This window comes from Rattus norvegicus, chromosome 8, assembly GCF_036323735.1.
Source record: "Rattus norvegicus strain BN/NHsdMcwi chromosome 8, GRCr8, whole genome shotgun sequence".
In the NCBI taxonomy this organism is placed as follows: domain Eukaryota; kingdom Metazoa; phylum Chordata; class Mammalia; order Rodentia; family Muridae; genus Rattus; species Rattus norvegicus.
In genome coordinates, this window is record NC_086026.1 from 58,259,185 (window position 1) to 58,275,165 (window position 15,981).

A 15,981-nucleotide genomic window follows, 5' to 3' on the forward strand; every position below is an offset into this window, starting at 1 on the left:
AACTCAAAGAGAATGACCTTGAACTTTTTTTAAAAATTTATTTTATGTATATGACAGTACTGTAGCTGTCTTCAGACACATGATGTCTGAGGGCATCAGATTCCATTACAGATGGTTGTGAGCCACTATGTGGTTGCTGGAAATTGAACTCAGGACCTCTGGAAGAGCAGTCAGTGTCTTAACCACTGAGCCATCTCTCCAGACAGACTGTAAACTTCTGATTCTCCTGGCTCCACTTCCCCAGGGGTTGGGACTGCAGTTAATGGCCTCCAAGCCTGGCTGTTTCACTTGGGGAAAATGAGCTTGTGAAGTGTTGAGATGCAGTGATGCTGCCTGAGTATAGAGCTCAAGCGCCTGGTGTGTACTGAGTTCTTCTGGTAGACTCTGTGCTTTCTTTATTTTAAAACAGAATCACCCAGATCTCCTTCGGCAAGGTTTTTGTAGTCTAGATAGATCCATTGGTTTAACATTTACAAAGGAAATTTGTATACTGTTGGTGGCTTCCTCTCTTCCTCTTCATCTACTTTTTTTTTTTTTTTAAATTTCCTGTGCATTTTTGGAAGTGTTCTTTCTGCCTGTATGTATGTGTGTCTCTGTGAGTGTCAGAGCTTCTGTAATGAGTTACAGTCAGTTGGGAAACTGCCATGTGGGTCCTGAGAATTGAACCGGGATCCTCTGCGGGTGCTCTAAACTGCTTCATCTAGTAACATTCTCTCTCCTACCTTACCAGCCCACTGCTAGGTCCTTAATTTCTCCAAGGGACACAAGTTCTACCCAGATCCAAGATTGACATTCAACATCATTTGCTGTGTATAGGTGTTGAGAGAGAGAGAGAGAGAGAGAGAGAGAGAGAGAGAGAGAGAGAGAGAGAGATTGATTTTGATTGAATGATTTGTGTTGCTGCATTTCTATGATGGTCATGTGACAACCCACAGAATCCATTTTCTCTTTCTATCTTTATGTGGATTCTGGGGATCACACTTAGGTCAGCAGGCTTAATGACAAGTGCCTGTATCTGCTGTGCCATGTCACTGGCCTAGTTATTTTTAGGGAACTTAAACCAAGAATCACTGAGACTTTGGAAGTATCTTCCTTAGTGTAATACTACTATTGCTTTGTAAAAGATTTATTTTTATTTATTTTATGTGTATGTTGCATCTATGTGTGATTATGTGCATCTGGCAGTACTGGTACCTCTGGAGGCCAGAAGAGAAGGTCTGATACCCTGGACTGAGCCTATCCACACTGCCAGGAGTAGAACTAGAGACTTCTATATGAGGAGTATGTTCTAAATACTAAGCCCCCACTCTGGCTTTAAAACCAACTGGTTTTAATTTAATTAATTTATTATTATTATTTTTTTTTTTGCTTTTTATTTACTTACTTATTTTACTTATTTTATGCGTACATGTGTGAATATGTGGAGCTTTCTAAAGTTGATTCTCCTTCAGCCCTGTGAGTCCTAGAAACCAAACTCAGAGCATCAGGCTTGGCATCAAACACCTTTTTCCATTAAGCCACACTACTGGCCAAAATTTAACTTCCTAGATAGGATTTAAAGACTAGAGAAGCTGGCCTAATTCTCATCAAAGAGCATTTACTATTTACTGCTCTTGCAAAACACCTGCCTTGTTTCCTAGCATCCATGTGACAGCTCAGAACTACCTATGGCTCCACTTTGAAAGAATCTGATGCCCTCTGACTTCTGTAGGTTCCTGCCCACACGTGATACATACACAAATATGCAGGCAGAATACTCAGACACATAAAAGTAAATGAGTGGATTTTTTTTTTACCCTATACAAACATTGTATTATGCATGTATGTGATATACTCCAGGGAAAATATCCAAGAACTTATAAACATGCTGTGAGCTACAGAACAGAGGTGGGGTAGGCAACTTTCATGATTTTTTTTTTTAAATACCACTTTATATTTAAATTTTCTTACATACATTGCTTTACTTGAAGTAGCTTTACTAAATTTACTAAATTACTAAATTTAGTAATTTACTAAATTTACTAAATTTTCTTACATACATTGCTTTACTAAAAGTAGCAGGCATCATGACCAGTAGTAATCTCAGTATTTGGTAAGCCAAGGCAAGAGAATTGAGTAATTTTTTTTTTTTTTTTCGGAGCTGGGGACCAAACCCAGGGCCTTGTGCTTGCTAGGCAAGCGCTCTACCACTGAGCTAAATCCCCAACCCTTGAGTGATTTTTAAGGTTGGTCTGGTCTACGTAGTTCAGGTCAGGATAGTTTGAGTACAACTTAAACTCTGCCTCAGAAAAACAAAAAGGTGGGGTATATTGGCATACCTATGACCTCAGGTTTTAGGAAGTAGAGAGAGACAGGAGGATGGAGAGGGCCAGGCCAACCTTGATTCTCCATGACCTTGTCTAAGAAAACAAACAAAATACTTACTGTTTCTTCTTCTCTAAGTAACTGTGTCAGATGTGGAAAGGGAGACCTCTTCTGTGCATGGTAGACAAGACAGTTTCAAAACTACCATTGCTGGTTTTGTTTTTATCCTGTGCTGAGGCTTGAACACCTTGTACATGGTAGGCAAATGCTCTAAGAGCTGGGACTCAGAAGTGATTGTTATAAATGCACACAAGTTTCTTAGAGGAGGAAAACTCCTGTGGGATTTTATGTTCAGTATTCTAAGGGCTGGAGAGATGGCTCAGTGGTTAAGAGCACTGTCTGCTCTTCCAGAGGTCCTGAGTTCAAATCCCAGCAACCACATGGTGGCTCACAACCATCTGTAATGGGATCCGGTGCCCTTGTCTGGTGTCCTGAAGACAGTGACAGTGTATCCACGTATATAAAATAAATAAATCTTTTTTTAAAAAGATATTCTGTTAAGACGGACTAAGCCTGGGAGGAGGTGGAGGCTGGCAGCCATTCCTATGCCAAGCTCTGCCCTCTGTGAAGTGTGCATTGAGGTCGATGAACTCGTAGTGAGCAGGTATGGCCACGTGCATGCCAGGATCTGAACACCTGGCTCAGGTTCTTCACCCTGGCAGGCACTTGCCAGTTCTCTGTTAGTGACCCTGAGGGACATAGGCGATGGGCAAGCCTTGGCTATGGCCACCTTTACTCTCCACCCTGCGTCACGAGTTTGATGCTGAGTTAAAGTGCCCTTCATTTTCTACTCATATTTTCATCTTCTTCTTTTGTTTGTTGGTTTGGGTTTTTTGAGAAAAGATCTCACTGTGTAAGCCTTGTTGGCTTGAACTTGCTTTGTGGACCAGGCTGGTCTTAAAGTTATAATGATCTGCCTGCCTCTGCGTCTCAGTGTTGAAATTATAGGTGTTTGCAACCATGTGCTGCTCTCTTAATTAGCCACCGTAACTATTGTCATTGTTGAGGTGGCGTCTCTATCTAGGGAGTCCTCAGACAACATGTATCTGAGATGACCCTGGCTGCCTGTCCTGCCTGAGTCTCCAGACTGAGTTTAATGTAATGTGCTAGTAGTGACAGATATTATGTGTCATTAAAATAGTTTGTTTAGAGACTGGAGATGGCTCAGGGGTGAAAAGTGTACACTGTGCTTGCAAAAGACAGAGTTCAGTTCCTGACACTCATGTCATACGGCTACAACCACCTATAATCAAGCTTCAGGGAATCCAGTGCCCACTTCTGGACTCTGAGCACCTGACATGAATGTTTGCATGTACGTGTGCAAGTAAAGGTGAACAGCTGAACAGCTGGAGAGATGGCTCAGTAGTTAGCGCTTGCAGAGGATCCAGGGTCAGTTCCTCTAGTTATTATGGATCCTATTCCTTTTTATGACCACCTAGGGCACCAGGCATGCATGTGGTGCAGATAGACTTACAGGCAAAATATGCATACGCAAGAAATAAAACCATCTTAAATAACCTTAAAAGTACTCTTATTATTTGTCACATATTTAAGAATATTACTTTACTGAAGAAATCTTGAATAATTTATGACTGGCTAGCCAATGCAATTGATCACATTCATGAATAATAGAGTATATAGGGGCTGGAGAGATGGCTCAGTGGTTAAGAGACTGCTCTCCCAGAAGTCCTGAGTTCAATTCCCAGCAACCACATGATGGCTCACAACCATCTGTAATGGGATCCGATGCCCTCTTTTTGTGTGTTCTGAAGACAGTGACAGTGTACTCATACATGAAATAAATAATTTTAAAAATAGAATAAGACCCTGTAAAAGGAAGATTGCTGATTTTCTTTGGCTCTAATGTCTAATTTCTTTTCTTTCTGGTTTTTTTTGGGGGGGGGGTGCCTTATTGTTGGTTGCTTGGTTGGTTGGTTGGGTTTTGGCTTTGGAGATAGCTTTGGCTACTCTGGATCTTGCTCTATTGACTGGGCTGGCTTTGAACTCAAAGAAATCAGAGTTCCTCTGCCTTCCAAGAGCTGGGATCAAAGGCATGGGTTATCACCACCTTGCTTTTATTAAGGCCTAATTTTTATTTCTGGATTTCTCTCACTCTTGGTTATGAGGCAGTTGGTGTAGAAAGGACAGAGAAAATGCCATGAGAACTAATGACCAGAATGTTTTTTCAGTTAGTTTAGAACATTGTCCTTTAAGAAGGAACTTAAGTTTATGAGCAGAGCCTGACTGGCATGACAGAGAGCAGTGCTGGCGTAGTCTGAAACTCTCCCACTCTCTGCGAGGTATCAGGCTGCTGGTGGGCTTCATTGTTAAAGCCTGATTTTATTTCCAACCCTGTAGATTGAGTAACCAATTAAATAGTATATGCCTTTAGGAATAATGTGGGATTCTGTTGTTATATCGAGATAGGCTATCACTAGCTTGCCCCAAACTTACTTTGTACCCCAGGCAGGTCAAACTTCCTGTGATCCTTTTACTTCAGCCTCCTGAGCTGCTAGGATTGTAGCTCGGTGTTGGCAGCTCTGCATGGTGAGTCTCTGTCAGCAGTTAGTACAGTGCACATCAGATTGGGCAGTAGTCTTCCAGTGTCTTTGCCTCTTAGGTATGTGAAGTACGGCTCCGGTCCATCTCGCTTCCCACTCCCCGACATGTTGAAATACGTTATTGAATTTGCCAGTACAAAACCTGCCTCTGAAAGCTGTCTGTCTGGAAGTGTTGAGCATATGACGTTACCACTTCCTTCTGTGCACTGCCCGATTTCTGACCTCACAGCCAAGGAAAGGTAATGCAGCAGATTCCTTAAATGGTTTGTATGGTTTTCCCGTTCTTATCTGAATCATTTCCCACCCTCCCTCTGCTGAGGACTCCCCAGATAGCTCAAAGAGGGAGCTCTGCCTTCTGGAGGGGTTTTGTCACCTCCGCTCCTGGCACAGTCCTAAGTCCTTGTAGTGCACTTGTTCCAGAGGCTTCTCACTGTCTGCTGTCTGGTTCAGACTTCAGGACTGCTTTGAAACTGCCTCGAAAGCGTTTTCTCAGAGATCAGGTGTCTTCCAGGCATCTCATCCTGTTCTTCATCTGCCACGAAGCAAGCATGGCTAGCTTAACAGCGAGGGAAAAAGCAGAGTTATACAAGGAGGAGCTGGCTAGGATTCTGAGGAGAAGTCTAGAGGAGGCCACGTGGAGGAGTCCTCTGACTCTTCCTGTTTAGCCAGCAGTCTATAGCTTGCCAGTGCCAGCAGGTTCAGCCTGGGTCATGCTCCACGATATGTGAGTCTTTGACTAATAGAATTACTAGGGCACATTTGTCCCTCACAGAGAAAAATGCTTATGTTAAAAACCTAGTAGTTGGGGTTGGGGATTTAGCTCAGTGGTAGAGCGCTTGCCTAGGAAGCGCAAGGCCCTGGGTTCGGTCCCCAGCTCCGGGGGAAAAAAAAAAACCTAGTAGTTAGATGGACTGTGGTGTATACCTTAATCTCACCAGTTGGGAGGTAGAGGCAGGCTGAATCTGAGTTGAGGCCTACAGGACGAGTTCCAGGATAGTCAGAGTTTCACAGAGAAACCTAGTCTTAAAAACAAAACAAAGTGCCCAGAGGCTAGAGAGATGGCTCCGCTATTAAGTGTCCGTGGTGCTTTTGCAGGGGACGGTAGTTCACTTCCCAGCACCACAGCAGGCAGCCTTTTTTGGTGATGTTCATACATAAATCTGCATTATTCCTCCTTTCCTCTGGCTTACCATGCCTGTCTTATGTGGTATAGGGAATCAAGCCCAACATCTTGTGCTGGCTAAGCAAGTGTTAGGCCATCTGAGCGACATATGGTTTTTCTTTTTTTTTCTTTTTTCTTTTTTTTTTTTTCTTTTTTTCGGAGCTGGGGACCGAACCCAGGGCCTTGCTCTTGCAAGGCAAGCGCTCTACCACTGAGCTAAATCCCCAACCCTGGTTTTTGTTTTTGTTTTGCTTTGCTTTTTTCCTGTTGTTTTGAGACAGCATCTTACTTCAAAGCCCTTAGAACCCTGGGTTTGAGAAGCAGTTCTCAACCTGTGGGTCACAACCCCTATTTTAGGGGGTCAAACAACTCTTTCATGGGATGACCTAAGGCCATCAGAGAACACAGATATTTACATTATGATATTTGAGTAGCAAAATTACAGTTATGAAGTAGCAACAAGAATAATTTTATGGTTGGTGATCCCTGCAGCATGAGCAACTGCGTTAAAGGTCATAGCACTAGGAAGGTTCAGAACCACTGAGTTTGAGGTTTTCCAGCTTCCACTTCATTTCTTGGGTGCCAGGGTGACAGACATGAACCACCGTGCCAGCAAAGTTCTGCTAAATGCCAAGTTAGTTCATCAGATGGGGATAGTACTAATGTCAGCTTCATAACCAGGCTGTATTAAATGAAATGATTATTCCGAAAAAGCTTGCTTTTATTATATATGTAGATTGTAGATGAAGCCTCTCTGTGTAGCTTATGTTGGCCTGACAATTTAGGTCTTTTGGCTCAGTCTCACTGTTGTTAGGGGTCATATCTTAACTGTAGCTTTTCAAAAAGCAGCTGGTTTTCTGAAGTGTATTAGTTTGGGTCAGATTGAACTTTATTTTCTTTTTTTGAGATAGGCTCTTAGCTATTACCAGGATAATCTCAAAGTTAAAACGGTCCTGTGTTAGCCTCCCAGGGGATGAGATTACGGGTTTGTGCCACCATGCCCACCCCAACTTGCATGTTGTTAGATAATACAAAATAAGTGCCATCTCTTGTCTCTCTAGTTCAAGTCCCAAAAGCTGCTCTCAGAATGCTGAGGGTTCCTTTTCCTCTCCGGAAGATGCTCTACCCAACTCTGAGGTAATGAATGGGCCATTTACTTCTCCTCACTCTTCCCTGGAAATGCCTGCACCCCCACCAGCTCCTCGGACAGTCACAGATGAGGAAATGAATTTCGTTAAGACCTGTCTTCAGAGGTGGCGGAGTGAAATTGAACAGGATATACAAGGTTGGTGCCCTGAACTTGTTGGCTACTTACTCCCTGTTTTCCCTGGCTAGTGGAAGCCAGGCACTCTGGGTATTTGTTCCCTCATTGCTGCGCAGCGCCTGGTGGCTGTGACTTCTGCGGTTACTTTGCCTTGTGGGCTTGGTCCTGTGGAATTATTCCTCCTCAGAACATCTACCAATTGTATAGTTGCAATCATGGGGCCCTTCGCTGAGATGAAGCAGTGTATGTTCCTCCTCGCCCTTCTCTCCTGCTCTTGTCCAGTGTCTTTGAGGCAGGGTCTCAGAACTGACCTGAGTTCACATGGTCCATGTACTTCCGTGCTGCTGCACATTTAAATTTGTTTAAATGTAAAGATTGTAATTGATAGTAAAAGGGTAGTAACGGTACTTGTGTCATAACTAGGCCTTGTTAGAAGAAAATTTGGTTTAATATCTCTCTTGCTAGTTTTAAACATAAGATCTCCTTTTATAGCACAGGCTAGTCTCAAACTCATGATCCTCCTGCCTCAGCTTTCCCAGTGTGGGAACAGTGCTCACAGGTTTTTTAGCATCTTTACAAAATGCTTTCTAAACACTAGCTTACCCATACTCCATTCTTGCTTGGCCTCCCTCCTGTCCTGGGCCCTTAGACAAGATAAGCTTGTGCTCTGCCAAGCTAGCTAGCTTTTCCTCCCATTGCGCTCTTTTCTTTTTTTTTTCCCCCCCCAGAGCTGAGGACTGAACCCAGGGCCTTGCACTTCCCCATTACGCTCTTGCTTCAGCTCATGGAAGGTTTTTTCCTAAATTGAGACAATTGCTTTAAGAAATTTCAGTGCAGATTTATTAGAATAGTTTTTTATGGCTTCAATGTAATTATATTGAGTTAACAGCCTTTATAACCTGAAGCACTGCTACTCCAGTACCACGTGCTGCTTTGTGCTTGCTGGGAAGTACAAGTCATTGCAGTGTGGGGACAAACAGCACTGTTGGCAGGGCCCATCACAGACACTCCAACCTAACGAGGTCTTTCTTCTTAACAGACTTAAAGAATTGTATCTCGAGCACCACCCAGGCTATTGAGCAGATGTACTGTGATCCTCTTCTTCGTCAGGTGAATTAAAGGTGAAGGGAAGTGGACTGGTGCTAATGACAGGGCAGAATACCACAAAGGCGGCATGGATTTCTCGCTAAGATAGACATAAATTCCCTTACATCCAGTTGAAGAATTCCGAGTATCTTTTTTTAATTCTGCCACGTGGTATTTTTCATCTAATAGAGATATATTTACTGTTAGGAGCTGGAGAGATGGCTCAGCAGTTAAGAGTGTATGCTGGGGGTTGGGGATTTAGCTCAGCGGTAGAGCACTTGCCTAGCAAGCGCAAGGCCCTGGGTTCAGTCCCCAGCTCCGGGGGAAAAAAAAAAGTGTATGCTGTTTTTTCAGAGGATTCAAGTTCAGTTCCCAGAAATACCTATTACTTCAGGGAGATCTGATATGTCCCACCCTCTATGGGTACCTGAGCTCTCACATACGTACCCACATGCACATGCTTATCATGCTTTTACAAAAGACAGATTTAAAACAAATGTGCTGTTAAATATTAATAAAAAGTTTTTCTCCAAGTGGTGGTATTAACAAAATCTTAATTATTCTACTTTGCCAGTAAAGAGTCAGGAGCCAGGTGCTGGGGTGAAAGTTTGCTAGCTCAGAGGGGCAGAGAAAGTACCCAATAAATAACACAGTTTTGGGGGCAGCAGTCTGATCAATATTTTGCCATTTCCAAGTGGTAATTGAAGCAGTACAGAGGGAAAACTGATTGGAGATCAGTCATCCATTTCTAAGGTCCCTCGGACCATTCCGTTTGGGGCTTTATTTCTCTAGTAACTGGAGATTCCAGAAGGAAGCCAGTCAGAACAGAAATCTTTGTGTCCACACTCATTTTTATTCAATATAACCGTGGACATGGCTGTGCAGAGGTAACTCTATGAGTGCCCATGACCCAGTCATCTCCAGAACACAGCTCTGCTCCCAGAAGGACAGTGAGCATGCTTGTGGTTGGAATAGGAACAGGTCATGTGACTCTTGACTTTCCCTCTTCTTTCTTGTGTTGATCCAAAGAGATCTGCCCCTGAGTGAAGGTGCTGAGCAGAACTTAGGGTTGAAAGAGGCTCCAGCAAGGCTTGGCTTATTTCTCATTCTAAGGGCCCTAGGATGGGACCTTGGTAGCTTCCAAGATTGTGTCTTTATTTGGTCTGTCCTGAGCTGGTAAATAAAATGATTGTGTTTGTATGGGTGTTCCCTTTTACTTGCTAGTGGGAATGTTCAGAATTGTGTGACACAGATACCATCCGATTTCCATGCCCGGTCTGAGAGCTCTCCTTTTGATTTGCAGGTGCCTTATCGCTTACATGCAGTTCTTGTTCATGAAGGACAAGCCAGTGCAGGGCACTACTGGGCGTACATCTATAACCAGCCCCGGCAGATCTGGCTCAAATACAACGACATCTCTGTCACTGAGTCTTCCTGGGAAGAACTTGAAAGAGATTCTTACGGGGGCCTGAGAAATGTCAGCGCATACTGCTTGATGTATATCAATGACAAGTTGCCCCACTGCAGTGCAGGTAAACACACTGAGTAGAGGAAAGCATTTGGGGGATCTAGTCCCTGGGAGGGGAACAGTCTCATACTTACTTTGAAGACATTTGTAAACTGCAATTTATCACTGTGTAAAATGTTCTTAAGACTAAAAGCTGTAAGAGAATGAAAGAGAAAATATCTCAAATATCAGAAAACAACCACCCTCTATGGTGTAAAGTCATAAATGCTGGCTGGGAGAGTTATAAAGGGCTGTCCTAGCCCTTGGCTGTTGGGAGTTCCTTGTTGCTGCCTAGATTTCTCATTTTTATGAAGTACATAGAGGGCTGAGATTAAGATTTGTTTGTAGAGTGCTTGCCTGGTGAGCAGGGACCCTGGTTCAATCCCCAGCACTTTGTAAAGCAGGTGTGGTTATGCATGCTTGCAGTCCTCGGGCTCAGGCACAGGCGACAGGTCAGGCACTGACTCAGAAGGAACTAGTAGACTCCGTGCTCATGATGAGGAGCTAACAGGGGTTTTGTTGCTTTGTTGCATATTCTCTTCCTGCAATGGGGTGAGTGGCTTGGTGATCAGCAGTGGCCGCTCTGCAAGCGCCATTGAGACTGGTTGCTTGAGGGCACAGCCTCAAGGGACAGGCCACGAGAACTACCTGCCCAGAGCTTGTCAAGCTGCTGCCAGCCCCGAACCACCCCTAAAAGAGTAAATCCTACAGACATCACCATCTTTCTATCTTCCCACCCCTTCCTTCCTTTTTTAAAGACAGGGTCTCACCGTGTAGCCTCTGCCTCCGAGTGCGCTCAGATCAGTGCCTTGACATTTCCTGCTCAACTGTAGTGAACTGGACGGTCATTCCTTTGGAGACAGTAGCTCATCTAGCCTTTCCTACTTTGTGGGCTCCTGATCTTCTTGCCTTACCTCTGGAGCTGTACTGAGGTTATAGCTGTGTGCCGCCATGCCCAGCTGGGACATTCTTTCCACTCTTAGATGTAGTCGTTAAATTGATAAGACTATTACTTTAAATTTTCTTTCTCCTTTTTTTTTTTTTGTTTATTTCTGTGTATATGCCTGTGTTTCTGTGTGTTTGCACATGTGCATGCAGGTGCCTACAGAGGGCAGAAGATGTAGGATGTCCCAGAGCTGGTGTTACAGGTGCTTGTGAGCCACCTTCCGTGGGTGCTGGGAATTGAACTTGTGTTCTTCCATGAGAGCAGCAAGCAGTCTGAAGCACTGAACTCTCTCCATTTTCTTCTATCACCTCTGTTGATGTTCGGGTTTTTAAAGAAACGCTGACTGCCTCTGGTGCCTGATCATGATTAAGTCATTGTCCTGTCATGTGCTCATTCAGTCAGTCAATGGATATTAATTTCTTCCTTCCTTCCTTCCTTCCTTCCTTCCTTCCTTCCTTTCTTCCTTTCTTTCTTTCTTTCTTTCTTTCTTTCTTTCTTTCTTTCTTTATTTATTTATTTATTATATAAAAGTACACTGTAGCTGTCTTCAGACACACCAGAAGAGGGCATCAGATCCCTTTACAGATGGTTGTGAGCCACCATGTGGTTGCTGGGAATTGAACTCAGGACCTCTGGAAGAGCAGTCAGGTGCTCTTAACCACTGAGCCATCTCTTCAGCCCGAATATTAATTTCTTTCTTTCTGTTTTTTTTTTTTTTTCCAGAGCTGGGGACCGAACCCAGGGCCTTGCGCTTGCTAGGCAAGCACTCTACCACTGAGCTAAATCCCCAACCCCGAATATTAATTTCTAATTGGTTATTTTTATTTTATGCTGATGAATATTTGGCTGTATATATGTGTATATGTCCAGGCGTTGTCCCGCAAACCACATGAACACCGATCTCAGTCAGACAGTGGTGGTTTATTATATGCACACCCTAAGACTTATTGATTAGGGCTGCAGCTCAGAATTCAGGGGTTGAACCATAACAACGAACATTTCTCAGGGCTGGCTCAAAGGGAAAAACCACCCAGTGGGTTCATACACAGGTGCAGGAAATGCAGGTTAGCTTTGACCCAGGATACTTTAGACATCACAGTTCATATTGACCTTTAATGTGATGGGTCCTAAGATATAGCAAACCTCCTACAGAATATAATAACAGGGTATGTGACCAGCATGACCTTGGTCTGAATCAATGACTGGCAGGCATGGAACAAATGACTACAGCTATAGGGGGCTCGGCATATGCACACATACCATGCCTGATGTGTCAGATCTCTTGGAACTGGGAGGTATGGACGGTTATGAGCTACCATGTTGGTGCTGTGAACCAGAACTGGGTGTTATGCAAGGGGAGCCGGTGCTGTTAGCTGCAGAGCTGTTTCTGTAACCCTAGTAGCTAAACACCAAGAACCTGCCTGGTGGTGTTGCCTGCCCGGGTTGCTGATGTGCTATGCTGGTTAGCCTCGGGCTGTGCGTTTCTGATTAAGTTCTGTGAGTATGCAAGTATACATGCAAGTGTGCGAGTCTGGGACAAGAGGGAAGCTGGATGTGCTGCCTGCCCTTCCTCATTGACAGTTGGGTTTACCTTTCTCCATTTTAACCTTTCCCTCAGAGGCAGCGCATGGTGAATCTGATCAGACTGCAGAAGTGGAAGCCCTGTCTGTGGAACTCAGGCAGTACATTCAGGAAGATAACTGGAGGTTTGAGCAAGAGGTGGAGGAATGGGAGGAAGAACAGTCCTGTAAGATCCCACAGATGGAGTCCTCCCCAAACTCTTCCTCACAGGATTTTTCCACATCACAAGGTATGGTCCAGTTTGTGTCCCCACACAGTGCTGGTCTGGTCAGGTTCTTGTACTCTCCAGCCAACTCCAGATACTCAGTGACATGGTGATGTCTCTCTTCACATTGGCTTTCTTTTATATTTAATTTTTTATTTTTCTTTGATGAGAGGAGAGTGTGGGAGCACATCCCATATTCATAAAACATGGTTGATACGGAGGACAACTTGTGGGAGCCAGTTCTCCCCTTCTAGCATGTGGGTCCCAGAGATCTAACCCTGGTCCTCAGGCGTAGCAGCAAGCACCTGTGCCCACGGAGCCGTCTTGCTGGCCCAGCAGCAGATTCTGTTAACAGTGGCTGCCACACAGTTTGGTAGGATCAGTGTTCCTTTAGAAGTTGCTTTTGGGTGAACAGAAATGCTATGAGAAAGGCTGTCTATGCTTTCTATAGTACTTTGCTTGTACCCTGATCATATAGGAGAAAGAATGACAGGATGGAAAAGAAGGTTAGACTTCTCCATAGGTGATTGTAATGAATTGTTGATGAAAGGAAGCATTTTTGGCATGAGAGCTTAGGAGAAATTGTGCACAGTAATTTTAACAAGCCTTCAAAGGTCCTTGATGGGGTAGATCTTCCTTTCTTTTCTTCTTTAAATGGGTTGGAGACAGGGTTTCTCTGTGTAGCTCTAGCTGTCCTGAACTAGTTCTGCAGTGCTGGCTAGCCTCGAACTCAGAGATCCGCCTACCTCTGGCTCCCAGGCTCTGTGATTACAGGCGTGTACCACCACTGCCTCACAAAAAAGTTTTCTGGTTTTTTGTTTGTTTGTTTGTTTTTAAGATTTATTTATTTTATGTATATGAGTATACTATAGCTGTGTTCAGACACACCAGAAGAGGGCATCAAATCTCAGTATGGATGGTTGTGAGCCACCATGAGGTTGCTGGGATTTGGACTCAGGACCCCAGGAAGAGCAATCAGTGCTTTTTTTTTTTTTTTGTTTTTTGTTTTTTGTTTTTTGTTTGTTTTTTTTTTTTGTTTCAAGACAGGGTCTCTTTGTGTAGACCAGGCTGACCTTGAACTCAAAAAGATCCACCTGCCACCCAAGTGCTGGGATTAAAGATTAAAGGTATGCATGTCCACTGCTTGGCAGAGTAGCTGTTTCTTGTCAAAATTTATAGGGGCATTTACGTAGGCTTTGAAGAGGTTTGCTGGAACTATATTGAAATGTGTGTCGCTCCTGCTTGCTGGTCTTAAGAGTGTTCTAACAGTATTCCTCAGATGTGACCCTTCTGTGATTGTTGTTAGAGTCTTCAGCAGCGTCCTCGCATGGCGTTCGATGTTTGTCTTCTGAACATGCTGTGATTGCAAAGGAGCAGACTGCCCAGGCCATCGCAAACACGGCTCATGCCTATGAGAAGAGCGGGGTAGAAGCAGCCTTGAGTGAGGTGAGACTGGTCGAGTGGCCCTCCTTGAGAGGGTCTGGTTTTTGACACCGGCTGCTAGCTTTCTGTCGTTTCTGTTCCGTGTCTCTGCTGAATTTAATCAGCCCTCTTTATTTCTTCCTGTTCCCCCCCCCCCCCCCCATTATTCTTACTCTATCTCTCCATTCTGCTGCCACAGCATAAGGAAGCTGAACCCGAGAAGCCCCAGGAAACAAACCTTGCAGAGCAGTCAGAACAGGCTGCAGAGGTCAAAGACACAGAGGCTGCTGCCCCACCTAACTCTGAGGTCTCTGAAGTGGAGATCCCCAGTGTGGGAAGGATTCTGGTTAGATCTGATGCAGATGGCTATGATGAGGAGGTACAGAGGCGAGTGCAGGGTAGCTGTGTGTTGTATTTCAAAAGGTGTGTGTTCTGAGCTAATGTTTTCTCACTGAGTCAAGGAATAGCCATGGAGGCCTGTCTGCTACTGACCTTAGTTGCACTTTAAGAAAGGGCCCTGGTGGGTGACCCATTCCTGCTGTGCACACTTGGCATGCGTGTGTGCATGTGTGTGTGTGTGTGTGTGTGTCTACAATAGCTTGTGTTGAACAGGGACTGCCACAAAGCTTGGGTGGCCTGGGGAGAGGATTAGCCCCATGTGGTATTATGAACAAAAGTCGTTTACAGTCAAGAGGTGTTTGCTTTTGGTGGCACTCCATTATTTTGTCTGACAAGTAGACTTTTTCCACTTGCTAGTGAATAAAATAAATGTGGATTCAAGTTGGTTTTGCTTTTAGTTCTGAGGTTGAGCAAGCAGCTGTCCTTGTGGTTCGTCTCCTCTTCAGTTGCACTGCACAGAAATAGCCTTTAATCCTGTCTCTCGGGTTTCTGCTTTTTGCTCTAGGTATATATGTTTTTTATTGAAAGTTTGCAGTTACTTAATATATACCCTCATACCTTCCTTCTGGTGGAGTGCTGACCATATGGTTGAACTTAATGTTCAGCAGTGTCCCATCGGAAATGGACACTCGGACATCTTTGTTTATCTCCTAGACTTAGACTTAATGTGCACGTAGAGGGACAGCTTGTCATAGGCATCATGACAAGAATAGCCAAGACTCTGCATGCACCTAGAATAGGGCTGTGAAACTTGGCCTGCAGCCTGTGCCAGCGAAGGGGGCTGTGCTGGGCCTCTCCTCAGCTCTGTTCACCTCACTTCATACGGTTTCCTTTTGAATCTGTCGCTCTCCTTTCTCTGTTTGTGCCCTCTGTGGTAGGTGATGCTGAGCCCTGCCATGCAAGGGGTCCTCCTGGCCATAGCTAAGGCGCGCCAGACCTTTGACCGAGACGGGTCTGAAGCAGGGCTTATTAAGGTACTCAATCCCCATAACCCAGGGATACTTCTGTAAGACAGCGGGAAACTGTTAACTAAAATTCCTTGTGCTGGGAGATTGCTCAGTCAAAAGGACACATTTTTTTAATCTCAGAATCTACATTTTAAAAAATAAAATTTTCCACAGAACTGGGAAGATGCCCCAGCATATACTGCTCTAGCAGAAAACTGTCTGGTTCCCAGTACCCAACACTGGACAGCTCACTGCTGTCACTCTCCCTATCACTCTGGTTTCAGGCCCTCTTCTGTCTTCTGTGGATACCAGACATATACCCTGCATACATATATACACGTAACATGGTACAGTACATGTCTATAATCACAGAGCCAGAGATAGGATCCCTCAGGCTTGCTGGCCAACCAATATAGCCTACTTGGTGAGTTTGAAGTCAGTGAGAGACCTTGTCCCAAAAAAGTGTGATGAGCAAGGTAGAGTGGCACATGCCTTCAGTACCAGTGTTTAGGAGACAGAGACAGGTACATTCAAGTG

The 15,981-nt window shown here is 44.4% G+C and overlaps 1 protein-coding gene across 13 annotated transcripts in view; it reads left to right on the forward strand.

The window, feature by feature from the left end:
* The window catches only part of Usp28 (ubiquitin specific peptidase 28), a 60,454-nt gene that overhangs the window by 36,927 nt on the left and 7,546 nt on the right, over positions 1 to 15,981 (forward strand). For 3 of the 13 annotated variants that reach the window (XM_006243006.5, XM_006243007.5, XM_039081445.2), the window contains 8 exons: positions 4,985 to 5,164; positions 7,149 to 7,372; positions 8,391 to 8,461; positions 9,741 to 9,969; positions 12,509 to 12,700; positions 13,983 to 14,122; positions 14,298 to 14,477; positions 15,376 to 15,471. In XM_006243006.5, coding sequence (XP_006243068.1) covers positions 4,985 to 5,164; positions 7,149 to 7,372; positions 8,391 to 8,461; positions 9,741 to 9,969; positions 12,509 to 12,700; positions 13,983 to 14,122; positions 14,298 to 14,477; positions 15,376 to 15,471 — 1,312 coding nt within the window. Of the gene's footprint in view, positions 1 to 4,984; positions 5,165 to 7,148; positions 7,373 to 8,390; positions 8,462 to 9,740; positions 9,970 to 12,508; positions 12,701 to 13,982; positions 14,123 to 14,297; positions 14,522 to 15,375; positions 15,472 to 15,981 lie in introns of those variants that run through there. The other 10 variants (XM_006243008.5, XM_006243010.5, NM_001108144.1 and 7 more) reach the window with 5 other exon arrangements.